Genomic DNA, 18,222 nt, shown 5'->3' with positions numbered 1-18,222 from the left:
CCCTGTGTCGTTTGCTTCTTGTCGGCTTCATGCTGCAGAGCAATGCTACAGCCAGCTAGACAAGGAAAGCCTGGCCCTCGTGTTTGGTGTCGAATGCTTCCACCTGTATCTGTGAGGCCGGAAGTTCGAGACGATCACGGACCACAAGCCACTGTTAGGGCTGCTGGAAGCCTGACAAGGCTATTCCTGTGCAGGCGTCACCTCAAGTGGTACGCTGGGCTTTGAGGCTAGCAGCTTACAGTTACCAGCTGATTTACCGTCCGGGAAAGGACCTGGGACCTGCTGATGCCCTGACGCGCCTGTCCGTGCCAGAAGTGCCTGACGCTGTTCCAGAACCTGCTGAAGTGTTCTAGCAGGAGCACACCTACTCAGAGGTGCTCTACAGATCTACGGTATTGCAAGCGACCAGCCGGGACCAAGTTGTGTCTCAGGTGGTCAAGGCGGTGTCCTGTGGAGTGGAATTGGTTCAGCAGGCCTATAGCCACAAGGCCGCCGAGCTCAGCTTGACGCAGGGCTGCCTACTGTGGGGTTCCAGGGTGGTGATTCCACAAAGTCTCCGGTCCAGGGTCCTGCAGTTGCTGCACGCAGGTCATCCTGGCGTCGAAAAGACCAAGATGGTGGCCCGGTCCCATGTTTGGTGGCCTGGCCTGGACCAGGACATTGCTCACATGGTGCAGAGCTGCCAAATGTGAGAGGAGCATCAGCGGGCCTCACGTCATGTGGAAGTCACCCCCTGGCCGTTCCCGCAGAGACCCTGGTCCTGCCTACATGTGGATTTTGGGGGGCCCTTCAAGGGCCATTGCTACCTGGTGGTAGTAGACGCCTTTTCGAAGTGGGTGGAGGTTCTACCTGTCACCACTCCATCAGCAGGCGCGACCAGTGCAGCGCTACAACAGGTCTTCGCTGCCCAGGGGTTGCCGGACATCATCGTGTACGACAATGGCCCTGCTTTCGCCAGCACAGAGTACCTGGCCTGGCTGACGAAGAACGTTATCCGCCGGATGACAGTTCCGCCGTACCACCCTGCTTGAAACGGTGCAGCCGAGCGGGTGGTGCAAACCATCAAGGACAAGCTCAAGAAAAGCCATATTGGAAATTTCTGGACGCAGATTGCCCAGACACTGTTTCAGTACCGGACCACGCCCCACAATATCACTGGCCGTGCCCCCTGTGAGCTCCTGCTGGGTCGGATGGTCAAGACACCCTTGGACGTCTTGCACCCGGACCTCCAATCCACAGTGCTCCTGAAGCAGCCGAAACAGAAGCTGGCTGCTGACCAAGGGTACTGCCCCGGGCCTTTGCCGGAGTCGAGAGCTCCAGTTTTCACCAAAACTTCCGTCCCGGCCCACCCTGGTATGCTGGACATGTGGTGCCTCCTGCCAGCGCCTCCTCGCCGCTTGTCCGCATGCCAGATGGGGCCACGTGGCACAGACATGTCGACCATGTCAGGCCTCGCCTCGGGATCTGGCCAGCACCCTCGACTGCCATTTCTGAGTTCCAGCCCGCAGGGGGACTAGCGGCAGCACCATTCGCTTCCAGCGGAGCACCGCCCACCTCGGAGGCGGCAACCGTTGCCAGTGGTGGGGCACCCATTGGGCCGGTGTCATGTCCGTCACCACTCACAAGGCCGACCACTGCACACCCTCTGGATGGAGCGAGGCTGGTGCAGGCAGCACCTGGTGTTGCCACACCCGGCCCGTCAACACTGGTGCCCAGGCGGAGTACTCGACGGCGGAGGCAACCGGACGGCTACTCACCTGGGTAGCAGGCACTGTCGAACCGGCTAGGACGGCTAGGACGGATAGCATCTTGTTCTTCATCTTGTTTAATAGAACCTGCCATACAATTCTATCCATTTGCGGCGGTCCCGTACCGGTCGAATTAACAGAAGACAACCATATCGAGGTTTTGACTGTATATGTTATATACAGTCAAAACAGCTTGTCGAGACAGCTTTTAGCTCTTGACCCTTTCCAGGACCTATTATTTCTGGAAAAATAAAAATTGAATTGAATTGAAATTGAAATACTTTTGATATTTTACAACACAGTTATTCTTGCTCAATTCCTCAGAAGGGTGCCGCTCACGTTTTTCTTGCTGCTTTTGCAGGCACATGGCATCTCAGCTTTGAAGCAGTCTTCTGGCGACGCCGTTTCCTGTACGTCAACTACGAGTTCACCCTTTTGGTCTGGGATGTGCGTTGATGGATCAGTGAATGGAACTTCGTCTGCTGCTCACGACGATGAATCGACAAGCATAGCCGCTGACTTCGGCCGATGTACCGTGCCGATCAAGGAACACTGGTGCAGTGATCGCCTTATCATCAGCCTACAAATACCGGGATCTGGCAGTCACCCAGAGGGGCATGGAACCGGCATGGCAGAAGCGGTGCTGCTCACGTTTTTCTTGCTGCTTTTGCAGGTTAGTAATCCGAACTTGCATTGCTTTCGCATGCATTTTGTTTTGCCGGTTCCACCCCAAATGTTATTTGCTTGCCTGAAAACTCACTCGCAAGTGAAAGATTATTCGCGTCATCACTTTCGATTATTGCGTCGTATTTCCTTTTATCTGTTGCTGCTACGTTTAAGTGGCGATGTTGAGCTTAACCCTGGCCCGACCACTGCCGAAACTCTGCAGAGGCTCCTCGATGGTCAAGATAGCATTAAGGCCAAGTTAAATGCAATAGAACTAACCCAAGTTGAAAGTAAACGCGCTATGAATGATCTCAGCACCCATGTAGCGTCTATAGAATCTAAAATATCTAGTATTGACCAAATTAACTGTGCAATTAAAGAATGTAAGAAACAATGTGAAGAACACCAGCGTGTGCTGGGTTCAGTTATGGCGAAGGTAGACTATCTCGAGAACCAGAGGAGGCGTTGTAATTTGCTTTTTTTTTGGTGTAGAAGATACAAAACCAAATGAGTCAAGTGAGGACTCTGGAGTATGTGTAATTGATGTGTGCAAATCAAAATTGGGTATCCAATCAGTGAAAATGGCAAATGCTCACAGGCTAGGCAAATTCAAGACTGGTAGCAATCGTCCATTAATAGCGACTTTCGCTTCCTACGTTGAAAAACAAAATGTTTTAAAAAGCGCTTATAAATTAAAAGGAAGCAATGTCAGTATTTCAGAGGACTTTTCTGAGGATGCACGTAGAAAGAGAAAGCATCTATGGCAGTTCGCGAAATCGCGACAACAAAGTGGCGACAAGATCAGTCTTAAGTAAGACACTCTTATTATATATGGTCAGAAGTACTTGTTTGATGATAATACAAAGGAGGAGGTACCAGTAATAAAAGACAAAGCAGATGCTACAAAGGGAGTAGAACCGGTCGGATGACGGCGTCGGCATAATGCAACGCATATTTCCTTTCTTGTAATTAACTGCCGAAGCATTAAGAACAAGGTTGATGAATTTGCATCTCTAGTTGACATGGTAAAGCCGTCTATTATTCTCGGTACTGAATCACGGTTAGCAAATGAAGTTGCTGATGGTGAAGTATTCTCAGATCTATTTAAGTGTTATAGAAAGGACAGAGACTTGCATGGTGGAGGTGTATTTATTCTTGTGGATTCTAGAATTTCTTCTTCTCAGATAAATGCTGGCACCGATGAATGCGAGGCTGTATGGTGCAGACAGACGCTTAATAATAACAAAGTTTTAACTGTATGTTCATTCTACCGCCCGCCTGATTCATCCGTTGATGTGCTTAGGCAGTTGGCAGTGACAGTTGACGCAGTTCAAACAGACTTCATGATAGTTGGAGGTGATTTCAACCTGCCTAATATTGATTGGAGTCATCAACCTCACTTTCACTCTTTTTCGGGTCGGTCCAGTCAGGAACTGATTAACTTGGTTGAATTTTTTGAGTTACGTCAAACTGTATTGGAACCGACACGTGGGAACCATATCTTAGATTTGTTATTCACAAATAAACAAATGCTCATAACAAATAAATGATCATAATGCTGTGCTTTGTGAAATGAATGTTGAACATTTAAGAAGCATTGGAACAGCAAACAGACGAGTATATAACTACGAAAAAGCAAATGTATGCGAGATAAATAAAGCGTTGAATGAGTACCGGACGGTATTTGAAACATATGCCGACTACACTGGAGTAACTGAATTATGGCCTATATTTAAGGAGAAGATGTTTGAGCTGAGGCAGCGCTTTGTTCCAGCGTGGACATTAACGAACAGAAGAAGTAAAAGTAAACCTTGGTTTACTCGGGAGTTACGCAGTCTAACACGCAAAAGGCAACTAGCTTACAGTAAATACAAAGGAAAGCCGACACGTGATCATTGGTTGAAGCTGCATGAAACTACCGAAAAAATGAGAGTTGCAGTGGTAGCTGCAAAGCATTCATTTGGAATTTCAATGGAGTCGAAATTAAAGGATAATCCAAAGGAATTCTGGAAACATGCAAAGAGAAATGGAAAAGACACTGTGACTATACCACCGCTTGTGTCCGGTAACAGCTTTATTGATGATGACGTAGGAAAAGCTGAGTTCTTTAATACGTATTTTAGCGCTGTTTTCAGCTGTGCATTGCAACAGAGACATGATATGAGTACCTTGAATTTCCAGCCGGTGGTGAGTGATATGGATGATGTTGTTATTAGCATTAATGGCATAGAGTCTCTGCTGCAGAATCTGAAGATTGGTAAGGCTGGGTGTCCTGATGACTTGCCAAACAAGTTTTATAAATTTTGTGCTCAGTCGGTTGCACCGTACGTGAAGATTACTTTCGAAAAATCGCTTGAGGAATCCTGCCTTCCAGATCACTGGAAAATCGCACGCGTAGTGCCAATTCACAAATCTGGTCCTCGTGACACCGTCTCAAATTATAGGCCAGTATCGCTAACTTCAGTTGCGTGCAGGACTCTTGAACCTATTTTGTATATAGTATAGTAGCACATATGGACGCACATTCATTGTTCAATCCTCGGCAGCATGGTTTTCGAAGGGGCCTATCTTGTACTACGCAGTTGACTGAATTTGTGCACGAGCTGGCAGAAGCACTGGACAGGCGTCTTAGCGTGGACTGTGTGTTCTTGGATTTCAAAAAGGCATTTGATACCGTGACGCACTGTTTACTAATAAAAAAAAAGGCCTTTTACAATATCAGTCCTCAAGTAATATCATGGGTAGAAGATTACCTACGTTTACGTCAGCAGTTTGTGGTGGTGAATGGTACTCAGTCACAGAAGGTGCAAGTTGTGTCCGGTGTTCTGCAAGGCTCCGTTGTTGGGGCCGCTATTGTTCTTGTTGTACGTGAACGACATTAGTGACGGAATAGTGTCTCAAATGCGGTTATTTGCAGACGACTGCATTCTCTATAGAGTAGTCACTTGTGACCGTGATGCTGAGATCTTTCAGGAAGACTTGAACAGAATCTCAGAGTGGTGCGTCAAATGGAATATGAATTTGAATTTGTCTAAAACAGTTCATATGAAATTTACAAGAAGGAAAAACCTTGATATGCAACCGTATGTTATTAGGAATGTAATGTTGGAACAGGTATTCGAATTTAAATATTTAGGTGTTTATTTTACTCCCGCTTTGAATTGGCGCCGTCAAGTCGATTATGTCACTGCTAAAGCATGCAAAATCCTGGGATTTCTTCGCCGAAATGCAAACACTTTTCCACAGTCATGTCGGGACATTTTGTACAAGACTTATGTGAGGTCAATTCTGGAATACGCGTGTACGGTTTGGGACCCGCATACTCTTAGAGATAACGATAAGCTGGAGCGGGTGCAGAACATTGCCGCTCGTTTCGTATCTGGCATACGCGGGGCTCAATACAGTGCATTGCGTACGAAGGAAGTCCTCAACTGGGAACTACTAGACACGCGCTGTAAGAAGTTGAGGCTGAAGTTTTTCCATGCTATTTATTATTCAGCTGTTCGGGTTGATCGCGAAAAGTTTGTGCAAGAGCCTTTTTATAGATCCAATCGTGTTGACCATGATTTTAAGGTCCATGAATTTGCGACAAAAACTGAATTGTTTAGAATGTCTTTCTTTCCTAAAACCATTAGGGAATGGAATAGACTACCGAGTGATGTTGTGAGGGTTGAATCAAATGATGCTTTCTTTTTGATCTTGTAGATTGTAGATGTGCATTGCTAAGGGCTTTGCCTTTTTTTGTTCTTTTTTTTTTCGTTTTTCCTCTTTTGTTATCAACACTGTACAGGAGCAGAGGTGTCGTATGTATTTCTTCTTGTACCCCTCCCCCCCCTACTGTAATGCCTTGGCACTGTGGGTTCCTTAATAAATAAAATAAGTAAATAAATAAACTGGATGTTTGCAACTTGCTTTCCAATTCGTGAATTTTATTTCTTGGATTTAAGTCTTGGACTTGTGTAGCTGGAGTGCCTTGTAATCCTGTGTCAGGTCTGGCTATACCGGAACAACTATCCAAATTCTCTTGCTGCTCATTACACTTCTCATATTTTGTGCTCACAATGTTGTAAGTCTCTATCCGCATTTCTTTCCTGTGCTCCCATTTAATGCTGTATCTGCAAATTTTAGGTATATATACTGTGCTATACTACCTGCTGTACTGTCAATAAGGTGCTGTGAGTAATAAATAAATAAGTGAATCACTTCTGCACTGTGATTCACACTGCAAACAACCTCACTTCACTTGGTCGAAGGTGTTCACTGCACTACAGCATTTTGCACAAACTTAGTTCCTTAGGTCACCACGGCTTTGTGCGGCAAGAGCGCTCCCCTAGCCACAGCCATAGCCAAAGTATGCCCACGCGCAAAGGTATCCGCACTTATGAGGAACCCTTCCACATGAGGTGGGCATAATCCTTGGCATTTATTAGACCCAATGTCAATGCGGCTCTCTCCCCAGGAGTTCAAACACCACAGCACTGTGCGACTTGTCATTCCATATTCGACCCTTGGGGGAGCAGCTAGGCGGACAAGGAAAGCTTCAGGCCAAAGGATATTATGATGGGCTTTAGGCAAAACTGCAATCTGGTGTTCAGACCATCCAGGCCTCATGAAAATTTTAAGTGAAGCTTCGTTAGTGGAGCCAGTTACATTTTAATGCTGCAGTGGTTGCACTGTGGAGAAGAGGAATGTGGAGAGGAGGTACATGCGAATAGAGTTACTCCATAGGCTCCCGTAGGAAACCAGAGTTGCACGTCTGTTCTCCACATGCTGCTCCTGCCACGATTCGCCAAGCGCTGTCATGTGGTACTCCAAAGTTCAGCAGAGAAGATGACTCAACAGTCACACTGCCCATATTCTGCGGGTTTCCAGTGTTGCTAAAGAAAGATTACATTACAGGCTTTCACACGCCAAAACCACGATGTGATTATGAGGCACACCGTAGTGGATGACTCCGGGTGTATTTTGACCACGTGGGGTTCTTTAATGTGTGCCTAAGCGGAGGAGCCTTTTTGCATTTCACCCCTATTGAAAAGCAGCCACCATAGCCGACATCAAATCCAAGATCTCAAGCTCGGCAGCGAACCCCCTTGGCCACTAACTGGGCAGCCACGGTGGGATATTCCTGCCCTCCCGAGGGCCCCAATGCTTGAAGTATTGTTCGTCGTACTCGCTTATGCTTACTGGCCTTTTGTTAGAGTGTGCAGTATTTTAGTGACATACAATTCTGTGAAGAACTAGCACTGAACTAGTTAGTTGCACCGTTACTGGGCATACAAATACAAATGTTTTTCTGTTGTACAGTCACCAGCTGATAATTCGGACATGCTTGATTATTTGAACAGCTCTGCGGCCTCACTAGCCCAATGAAATACACATACAAGAAAGATTAAAATTTTAGGCACCTTAAAGCATGTCATTAATTTGGCCACCAAGTCGAGCCAGAATAACAATGCTTTAGTTTTGATACCTCTCCAGCATGGTCGTCGGCCACGTCGCCGGCGCCTCCTTGAAACCGAAACTAGCGAAGCCTTTCTACCTGCTACTCACCCTTGTCTACCTTGCCCGCTAAATATGTCAAAGGGCAAAACCGAAAGACTTCCAAAGGCCACATTTGTAAGGAGTGAAAGGGTGTATCGCGAATATGAAACAACATTCACACTACATGGTTGCCAACCCTACAGATAAATATGGAGCACTACAATAGGCACTGGAATCACAGGAGCCGAGAAGGGACTCACCTCCATCGTCTGTGCCAAACTCTTCTAGTAAATCTGTGAGTGCGTCACGGAACTCGATCATACCCTGTGCGGGAATGGCAATCTGGGACCTAGGACCACCTCGTGCTATCGTCTGGGACACCTGCATGTCACAACGTGGGAAGTAGCACGATAAGTAACAACCAGAGAAAGCCAGCAGTTGTGGTCATTAGTAACAAAAATTAAAACCCTTGTTTACCCCGCGTTTTCCTCGTTCATTATGTGGCAAACAAGTTGTGCGTAACAGTACAGGTGACATTAGGCGTATGGATATCGATGGGCCAACTTTTATTGACAAATCATAGCAGTATACACAGTGACTGTAATACAGAGGAGTAGGCCTCGAAGTAACAACTGCGAGCGAGACCTACATAGAATGAATATTAGTAAATACAAAATATTGCCAGCCATGTGAAGCTATGCAAACAAAACTGAAATAAACTAGAAATGTATGTGAGCAAGTAAACAACAAAATATTCTTGAAGAAAATATATCACGAAAAACTTGCTGGAGGCGATTAACAGGAAGAGAAAGACGAAAAAATATTTGTATAAAAATTTTGCAGGCAATTGATACATCAGCACTGTCAAAATTATATGGGCATGAAAATCATTGAAATATACAGCACAGCTGAAAGTATGTGCATAAACTGCGAACATAAATAGTACAATTCGAAACATAAGCTGTACAGTTACAGTACAGCACTGTACACTGTATGGCAGCAGGACAGGTATTGTTACGATGCCCTTCCCTATGCAGTTAAAAAAAAAAAAGTAACGTCAGCAAGACAAAAAAAGGGGGGAGAAGGTTAAAGGTCACGTGCAAGCCAAACGTGCCAGACCGAAGCGAGAGCAGTGGGACAGATAACGTTGTGTTATAGTTGGCACATGGCATCCACCGCTTTTGCCAAATTTATTCTTAATTTCTTGCATCATCTGAACGTCCAGTTGGTCAATATGCAATTTACTCCTTAGTCCAAGTTGCATAATAATTGTTCACGGCTTAAACCTGTTTCGCTGAGACAGCCCAGTGTCTTACACACACACCTTATGCATGTGTCACCATGCCTGTGCGCGTATGTTTTGGCAATAAGGCATTCTCAGTATTCTTGTTATTAGTACTGAACACTCTATTGAATGTGAAAGCCAATATGAGAGACTTTCCCAGTGTAGTTTATATAATCGAGTTCCATTAATTTGACCCTAACAGGGCCAACAAAATTGGTCAAATTAAGCAAGAGGCAAAAGAAAATGCTGTAACACACCGCTGATTCATTTGGCAGTATTTGCCCAATTAACACACCCTCAAATCACACACCCTAAAATCACACACACACACACACACACACACACTTTCTTGTGTTCAAAGTAGAAAACTAACATAGAAATGGCATCAGCATTCATAATCAAAGTAGAAATCTAATGAACACCCAATTTTCTAGCGAAAAAATGTGGCATGCCTCCGATTCTGGTAACACAGAAAGTATGAAACCAGCAAGCTTTACCTTCGCAGAATAGACATTTATTTACAAATAAGCTTTATCATAATCACTGTCAGATGGCACTTCTCGCAGTCTACGAACCACAACATGTCCTCCATGAAATCGATTGTGAGTTTGACATTTTGCATTGATCAAATGATTTCATAACAATTGCAAACGGGATGGTGGTAACGTAACCACTTCACTAATTCAACTTGTGTCGCATTCATCAATTCTGTGAAACACCAAGGAAATGCGACAAGACTTTTTGGCGCTAGCTTAGCATGCAAAATAACTCGCGTTTTGAATTAGTTTTTGTAACCGCAGACTGAAAACGGCACTTTGTCATTTCATGTTATGCAAAGACTATTACTGTTGCCATAGATTGCAGTAGTGATGACACTGGCTAACTAGCTCTGATGGTAGGCTCTTTACAAATGCCACAAATGCCGTTTTGGTTTCATATCAAATTGTTCTGCGCTGGGAATTTTCAGACCAATTTTCTTGGAGGGTAAGAGAAGAAAGGTATGCATTATCATTCGTTGTGAGACACTATTTGTGTTTGGAAATCTTCCTAGGGCACGCCGAAAAGCGGGACGACATGTGTTGGGCGCATTAACTGCACCCTAAGATCCATGAATGCAAACTTTGCTGTTAAAAGGTTTGCTATCTGGGTCCCCATTGGGATCATCGTTGGGGTCAGAAGCATGCGTACTGACCAGTCAAGTCTGAATTATCCAGCAGAGGCTAGCTCCACAATCGAAATAACGAAAGTTTGGGCTCTTAGAAATGCAATGGGTGTTAGACAGCTTTATTATTTGTGTTTCAGCTGTTTGCAAAGCTGCAAGACAAATGGCTGTGGCCATGCAATGGGCGTGTCCTCAATGAGACGTCTAGTAGAGCGTTCCACACAGTGAACATGCGGCCAACAATAAATGCTGTGGCATTGTTCAGCGTATAAAAATCAACGCAATCACTTTGGCAGCAATGGTGGTGTCCTTTGTTAGGCCTGGCAGAGTCAGAACAAAGGGATGATCTCCATAATGACGACAATGGCTTGGTACCCAAGCGGGACAAGACTAAGCTAAAGCTGATTTCGCCATTCATGTTTTGCTGTGCCGATAAAGAGCAAGTAACAAGGCAGAGCTCGAATTGAAGCGGATGGCACTGGTGCACCCACAGAGCTCACCAGAGCCTTCAGCGCAAGTGCATTTTGAACCTGCTACGCATACGCAAGGGCTCTGCATGCATTAAATTGTTTTCTATCTTGCAATCAATGCAAATGCAAGTACAGTCAAAATTCGATATGATGAACCTCTATTTAACAAAATTTGTGATGTAACAATCTATTTTTATTTCCCGATCTTAGCTCCATGGAAAACCGTGTATTTTTTTAAACAATTTTATTATGTCATTTCTTGACACGGTTTCAATTTATTGAATTTTTCCTTCATTTCAATCATGCACTTAGAGCGTGTACAGCAGTTAGATCTGGCAAAAAAACGATAAAAATGTTGCCCAAGGAATAAGTTATTCGCAAGCGTCCTTCCACATAAAAAGTGCGAGTGGAAAAAACATTGTGGAATTGCGCACAGCGGTGCGCAGCATGCAGAAAACACAGCGCCACAATATGTCGCGTAAAAACTTGCAGAGACTGTGAGGCACGCGACAGCTCGGAATGCTCGGATAAACACAAAAGCAAACAATTCCTTCAGCTCACGATGGCATTTGAGGCAACGAGATCACCAGCCTCATGGCTCGAGGTTTGATGCACCAAGCCAATGCTGAGGAATCTTAACCCGAGCGCATGCACCCTCTAGTCTCGTACCAAGACAACACACAACATTACAAGCCCACGCGTGCATGCCTCATAATCACAAAGTGTTTTGGCACATAAATCCGCATAATTATTTTTTTTTAAGCCCACACGCAGAACATGCCCTCCCCACACACAAGTCACCACCTAGAGGACAGGAGCGATCCCTCCAAGCTCTACAAGTCAATACATTCCTCCCCCCCCAACCAGAAATCCACCTCACAGCCCCTACACAATTCTCTCTGCAATGACACTTTGGCCTAGAACCCGCGTCCCTTAGGCACACAGTAGGAGGTTGCAGACAGGCACCGCTAAATCTGTCAAACCCTTATCACACCAACAAGCTTTGGGAGAGAGCATTGGCCAGCTCTAATGACCTAGAGGATTAACAATGGCTCATCGCGAGGGCCCAGGACACAGCCCTAGCCCAAGGCATTCTATGCCTCTCCAAAGCTACATTTAAATAATAAACATGTTTATTCTCCCTCTCCTTCAGGGCAAGGGGAGTGGGCAAGGGGCGCACAGTCACGTGATCAAGCATGCGTTAGAGCGGGAAGGGGGCAGGGGACATGTGTGCCGCTCCCCCTAGAGCACACGTCTCCTCTTCTCTACCCGTGCTGTAGCTGCACACGACTGCCCATATGCGGGCCCCGCGCCATTATCTCGGAGTCTATCTTCGGCAAGTGCAAAGATTCATAGAGTGTCATACAATAATTACTACCAGGGGGAAATCTGGCACTACCGTCTATGGAAGCTTCAAGTGGGATGGTTCAGCCAGCATGGGAATAATGGGCAGCACATGGATTAGCCCAAACTTCATCCTTCTGGCTTCAGGCGTCTTCGTCACTTTGTAAACTCGGCATTTTCAACAAAGTATGGCGTAATAAATAATTAAATAAACATTAAAATTGTTCAACGGCAGGTTTCAAACGCAGGACCTCTAGCACAGAAGCCAGACATTGAAACCATTACGCCACTGGTTCATGCATCGACAAGCGCCATGGAACATGCTTATTTTTCTTATTTTTTTCACAGGCAAGCCCACACGTTGAGACACTTGCCACGTTTCAATTCGGCGACCTCGACAAGGTGAACCGCTGCAATTAGCTGCAATCATGCTTGTTCGCACATTCTTTTGCACTTACAAAAGTATAGATAGCTCTAAAATTTAGGAGAGTGGAGACTGATAAAGTGCAATAAACAAAGCCACAAGGATATCTGAACCCACAAACATGAAGATCAGGCAAATCCATGCACTACTCATCATTCCAATGGTGGCTGAACGATTGCGGCACTGGAGTTCCCTCAAGTAATTATTGTAGGAAACTTTATGCAAAGGGCGAGCCGAGATATTTGTTGCCTTCGTGCACATTTTGTTCCCGTACCTCCAGTGTTTGCGGTCGCATGATCTCAAGTTTACGAAGCACGATGCGAAGGATGCTTACGATGTAACAGCAAATGTTCTTGATCATTGAGCGATCTTTGCCTGAAAATGCGTGACACCGATAAAACCACGAACCTTACTTCGTATAGTTGCCTGTTTGCTATCATCATCAATGCTACGCTCTTCTGGCGAAGCTGTGTCATTTCCTTTTAGGGCATAGCTCTTAGGTGGCCATTCCTGCAGCAAGCGTCGGCGCCAGTGGCATTGCAACTGAGCGAACGAGCGTAGCAGATGATGAACGCAAACGTGCAGTGCAGTGGTGGATCAAAGATGCAAGGAGGAAAGCAGAGAGGAGGGTGAAGCGGGACCGTGAGGCAGAAAGCAGAGGAGGGTATGGCGAAAGTGTGAGAAGAAAAGCATAGTGTGACATGTGATGGCACCAGAGTAGCATGCATCGTCTGGGAGGCCTGTTGGTGGCGGCTGCTGTGCATCATGCCCACGCATCACCCACGCGCTGCCTCTCGCAATCTCCCGACAAGCGAGGCAGGCGCGCCACACCGTCTGCAACGTGCCGCACGAAACAGATTGCCCGCACCAGCCAGTATATTGCAAGATGACAACACGTATAGAGCTGGGCACAAATTTTGCATTAGGGGGTATCGTAATCGTCAGTATTTTCTTTTTTTTTTTTTCTTGAGAGCGAATATCCGTGTCTTTTTGCACTTTTATTTTTATTTTCAGGACACCATCTGATGACGGCAGCGGGCACAAAGTGCGGTGTCGAAGACTCACAGTGCCGCACAACGCAATACACTAACCTTGGATGCTGTGAGCGACGCCGATGCATTGCTCTCGGCGCGATCTGCATGCACCGCAAGCACTGGCGCTCATAACCACGCTATTGTGACTCGACCTTCTTGCAATTTGTTTAAGTCATTACTTAAATTATTTCGGGAAATTATTTTTACTGCTGAAACTTTAAAACCTCGAATGAATGAGATTTGCGATCTAACAAATTTTTTTCGCTGCAAGTAAAACTTCATTAAATTGAAGTCTGGCTGTATATAAGTGAAAACCGTGACATCAAGAAATATGTCACGCATTGCTATATTCGCAGACAAGCTTCCGAAGCAATGAAAGAATCTCTACAGAGTAGCAACTTCTGCACATGTGCAACTGCAAGAAGTAGGGCAGCAGAGTTCGGCACTTTAATAGAAGTGCTGTAGTACGATATCTTGTTTTTCCCTTCGTGAACTTATTTTTCCCTTCATAAACTTGTTTTCCTTCCTAAAAAAAAAAAAAATTCGAATGAAACCATGGGACATTATTTTCCCAAGTGCTGCCCCACGTTCTTCGTATAGCTCTGCTTATTGCCACAGAAAGTTGTCCGTGAATAAAATAGCTTGTGGCCTCTAGTGCACTTACTAAACCAGCTGACAAGACAGGGCACATGATTAACTCGGGAAGTACACACGCCTGTACTAATGAAAGAAAAGTACAATCGAACCCGGTTATATCGAACTCGCAGAAAAACGCCTATCAGTTTGATATAGGGCATAATTCGATATAAGCCTGGCAATGAACTGGGCGTCATAAAAGCACATATCATTTATAAAAGCACTTTATTGATGAAACTAGCTTAGTTTCACAAGAAATAGTCTTTCTTCTGCTAGGGCAATTTCGCTGCCTGTGACGCATGCACTTCTCCACATTGTCCAAAGAGTCGGAGCAGCTGAGGCCGCAACCTTCCATATTCGCGCAGAAGTGCCAGATTAATGCGAGTGCACCAATCACCTTGGATGATGTCGACAAAGGATCGTTGTTGTTTTCCTCATTGTGCCCACTATCACTTGTGCTCGGTACCGTGTCGGCAGTGCAGTCTTCGTTTTCGGGCTCCCCCGTGGTCGCGACACCATCATCCGCACTCACAAACTCGTCAACCGTTGCTCCGTCAACGGCTTCCGGAAATTCTGACAGCTCGCTCCAAACTTCAGCGCCACCGGCAACGGCTTCATCGCACTTATAATAATTTTCAGTCACCAGCGGGCACGTGGAGGCTGGCACGTCTGAAGCATTTTCAGATGAACCCTTTGCACACAGTTGCCTCGACCTCGCCGTGCATACGTGTTGGGCGCCATGGGCTTTGGGTCGTGAGTTTGTCTGCTTTAGCCCTAATCTGCCCCTTATTCTTCCTTCAAGATCGTGCTTAGAGTGCTCCTCGTAATCTTGCACAATGCGGTAACATCCGACTTCTCACCACATTCTAATCGATTCACAATTTCGACCTACATGGCAAAAAGCAAATTTTGTCACTTCGGGCTAGCCATCACGGTACCACTGCGGGAGGAGGCCCACAAGGCATGAACACAATGAACCAGAAAAACAGCGAGACCACTTGCACTTCCAGCACAGCGGGGGCACATGAGCCTCCGATTGGCTGTCTGAGCAAGCACTGTGGGTGGGCCAGGATCATTTTTTACAGGGGGGGTGTTGACGACTCGCACGATGCGGCGCGGTCACGAGGCAGAGTGGGTAAATGGAGCCGCGACGCCGGGTTTCCCCGGCACTGCGGGGGAAGCCAACTTCTGGGGGCGCTTTTGCACCACTTGATGTTCGATATATCGGGAGTCGCTGCTATTTTCGTTCTACGTAAGCGTAATTTATGCTATATATACTCATTGTAACTATACCGTGTTCAGAAATTGTTCGATATACAGGATAATTCTATGTAAACGGGTTCGATATAGTCGGGGTCGACTGTCCCACTACATTTGCATACAGAATTCCTGCACGTTCATACAAAAATGGAGGCTTAAAATAGAAAGATACAGACACTTCTCACAATTTATGTACATCAATTTTTTGTGTCATGAAAACTAGAAGCATATTTAAAGAAATACTAACATATGTGTTATTTTGAAGGTTGTTGTATAAACCCTACCACAAGCTTCTTGCATATATAAAGATGACATTTTAAAAATAAGGAATGACAGTTTGAAGACACAATCCTTATTAATATGTCACTAAAGTTGCTCTCGAAATTCCAAGCTTGGCACAATGGACATTATTTTTTATATATTTTTTTATTATCGGGTTTTACGTGCCAAAACCACTTTCTGATTAAGAGGCACGCCGTAGTGGAGGACTCCGGAAATTTCGACCACCTGGGGTTCTTTAACGTGCACCTAAATCTATAAGCACACGGGTGTTTTCGCATTTCGCCCCCATCGAAATGCGGCTGCCGTGGCCAGGATTCGATCCCGCGACCTCGTGCTCAGCAGCCTAACGCCATAGTCACTGAGCAACCACGGCAGGTACAATCGATATTAGTATCTAGATGTCATGACATGGTGCGAAATTTGTTGACAACATGTGGCAGAAAGGTACAATGATATTCATCACACACAAAAAAAATAAACGAGTAGAACATTATGTGTGTTCTTTCTAGGTGCATGTGTGTGCAGTAGCCACAGCGATCGCAAGAGCTAGGTGAATCAGTGTTTTGTAATGTCCTTACGGCCTCTTGTCTGCTGAAACTGAAATTGGTTTATAAGAACAAGTAATATAGCAACTTTTGAAGACGATCTGAACCTTGCCAATATTTTTTTTCTGGGGCTGAAAGGGTGTGAGCCTTCATTTAACGGAGACAAATGACAAGTCAAGCATGTCACATGAAAATGTTTCTCACTTTCCTTTTAAGGGTAGCTGTTAACCCACTTAAAAGAAGAAGCCTGAATTCTTCAAGACCAGAATAAAAAAATGTAAAATGTTGCCTTTTAATTTGACTCGTCGTGTCGGCACGCCATCTGCAGTGTGGCGTTTGACGTGAAGCAGGAGGCACATTCGCATTTATGTCCATGTGAATATTGCAACGTTCCAACAAAAAAATGCCTCAGTGTGTTCGATGCCATCCCAACTCACCCTTAGAAATCGCCCCCTGGAGTTTTCCTTGAGGTCCAGGTAGTAACGCCTATTGTCCTTAATCATGATCTCACTTTTCAACTTGCCATCCTCAGGCAGGTTCTCTGGATTTGGGGGACCTGCAATATGCACAAGAACCCAACTGCAATGATGCTGTCCACACACTCCTGGCCCACAAAACAGCCTCACAGAGTCTGGTATAACCCTGCTGGTATGCCCTTTTCATAAAGCTACACGTAAAAGAACATTGAGTTGAACTTCTATTTATTTTTTAATAATAATAAAACGAAAGTGCAAGGCAACAAACCAAACTTGGGTGACAACATGCCATATGGTTAAGATGACATTTGCTAAGGCATTTAGAACTATGCTAGAGCATTCAGTAATTCAGATGACAATAAGCGCATTGTTTTAGGTAGTGAATTCCAATGACTGATTGAGCACAGAAAAAAAATTGTATTTAAATATGTCGGTACGTGTATAGAAAGGTGCGATGTTTAGAGCATGGCAACTTCAAGCACAAAGTTGGTTGGCAGAAGTTAAAGGTAGCACAATGAATTTATAAAATAGTATAACTTTAGTGACCCATTTTTCCCCACAATGTTGTAGGTTAGATGCACAAATAGCTAAAGAGGGCGAGAAATCGTGGTCATAGAGAAGATAAATGACGTGTACGTTTCTTTGCATGGCCTCAACTGCATCATTTTGCACCGTTTGTGTGGATTCCACACGCAAGAAGCATATTCCAAAATACGGCAGATTAGCAATTTGTATGTTAGTAGTTTAGTTTCTTTCAGTACTTTTGTTAATATCCAACATAAGTAACAAATTTCTTTAGTGTGTCAGAACAGTTAAATTGAATATGTTTAACCCATGACATGTTAGGAGTGAAAATAGCCACCAGGCATTTGTAATGGGTCACCCTTGTGAGTGAAACATCCTCAGCAAAGCAAAGGGGACTGTTCTGCATAAAATGACACTAATCGGTCTTTTTTTGTTTTACGTTAATGTTGATTTGACAAGTGATGCACCATTTGCAAAAACAAGCGAATGAATTAAGGCAATGATTGTCATCAGGAGAGGCAATTTTGATGCAAGGTTACGTGTTAAGTCATTAATATAAAGTAAAAATAATAGCTGAAAGAGCACGGAGCCCTGTGGCACTCCTGAAGTAGCATTACCTATATTTGAGTTAGCAGAGTTAAAGCACACAAACTGTGAAATAAATTCGTTACACAGTTTGACATAAGGCAAGAAACAGGGCAGACTTTATTGCAAAAGAAGTGTTATAACAAATAACTTAGAAGATGAAAATGATGATTTCATTGAGCTAGGTAAACTATTCCCCCGTTTTACTGCTGTGCACAGTGGAATCTCGATAAATGGAAATCGTATAAATGGAATGGCCGCTTAAACGGAACACCATTCTCCCGGTTGGTTGGTTTCAT

At 44.9% G+C, this 18,222-nt stretch overlaps 1 protein-coding gene across 2 annotated transcripts in view; it reads right to left on the bottom strand.

The window, feature by feature from the left end:
• The window catches only part of Pur-alpha (Purine-rich binding protein-alpha), a 242,983-nt gene that overhangs the window by 42,363 nt on the left and 182,398 nt on the right, over nt 1-18,222 (bottom strand). For both annotated transcript variants that reach the window (XM_075673279.1, XM_075673280.1), the window contains 2 exons: nt 16,775-16,893; nt 8,156-8,276 (listed from right to left, as the gene is read on the bottom strand). In XM_075673279.1, coding sequence (XP_075529394.1) covers nt 8,156-8,276; nt 16,775-16,893 — 240 coding nt within the window. The remainder of the gene's footprint in view (nt 1-8,155; nt 8,277-16,774; nt 16,894-18,222) is intronic.

The sequence above is a fragment of the Dermacentor variabilis genome, chromosome 10 (genome assembly GCF_050947875.1).
Source record: "Dermacentor variabilis isolate Ectoservices chromosome 10, ASM5094787v1, whole genome shotgun sequence".
Lineage (NCBI taxonomy): Eukaryota > Metazoa > Arthropoda > Arachnida > Ixodida > Ixodidae > Dermacentor > Dermacentor variabilis.
Note: the sequence above shows the minus strand (reverse complement) of the source record. Positions and strands in the feature narration are given on the sequence as shown.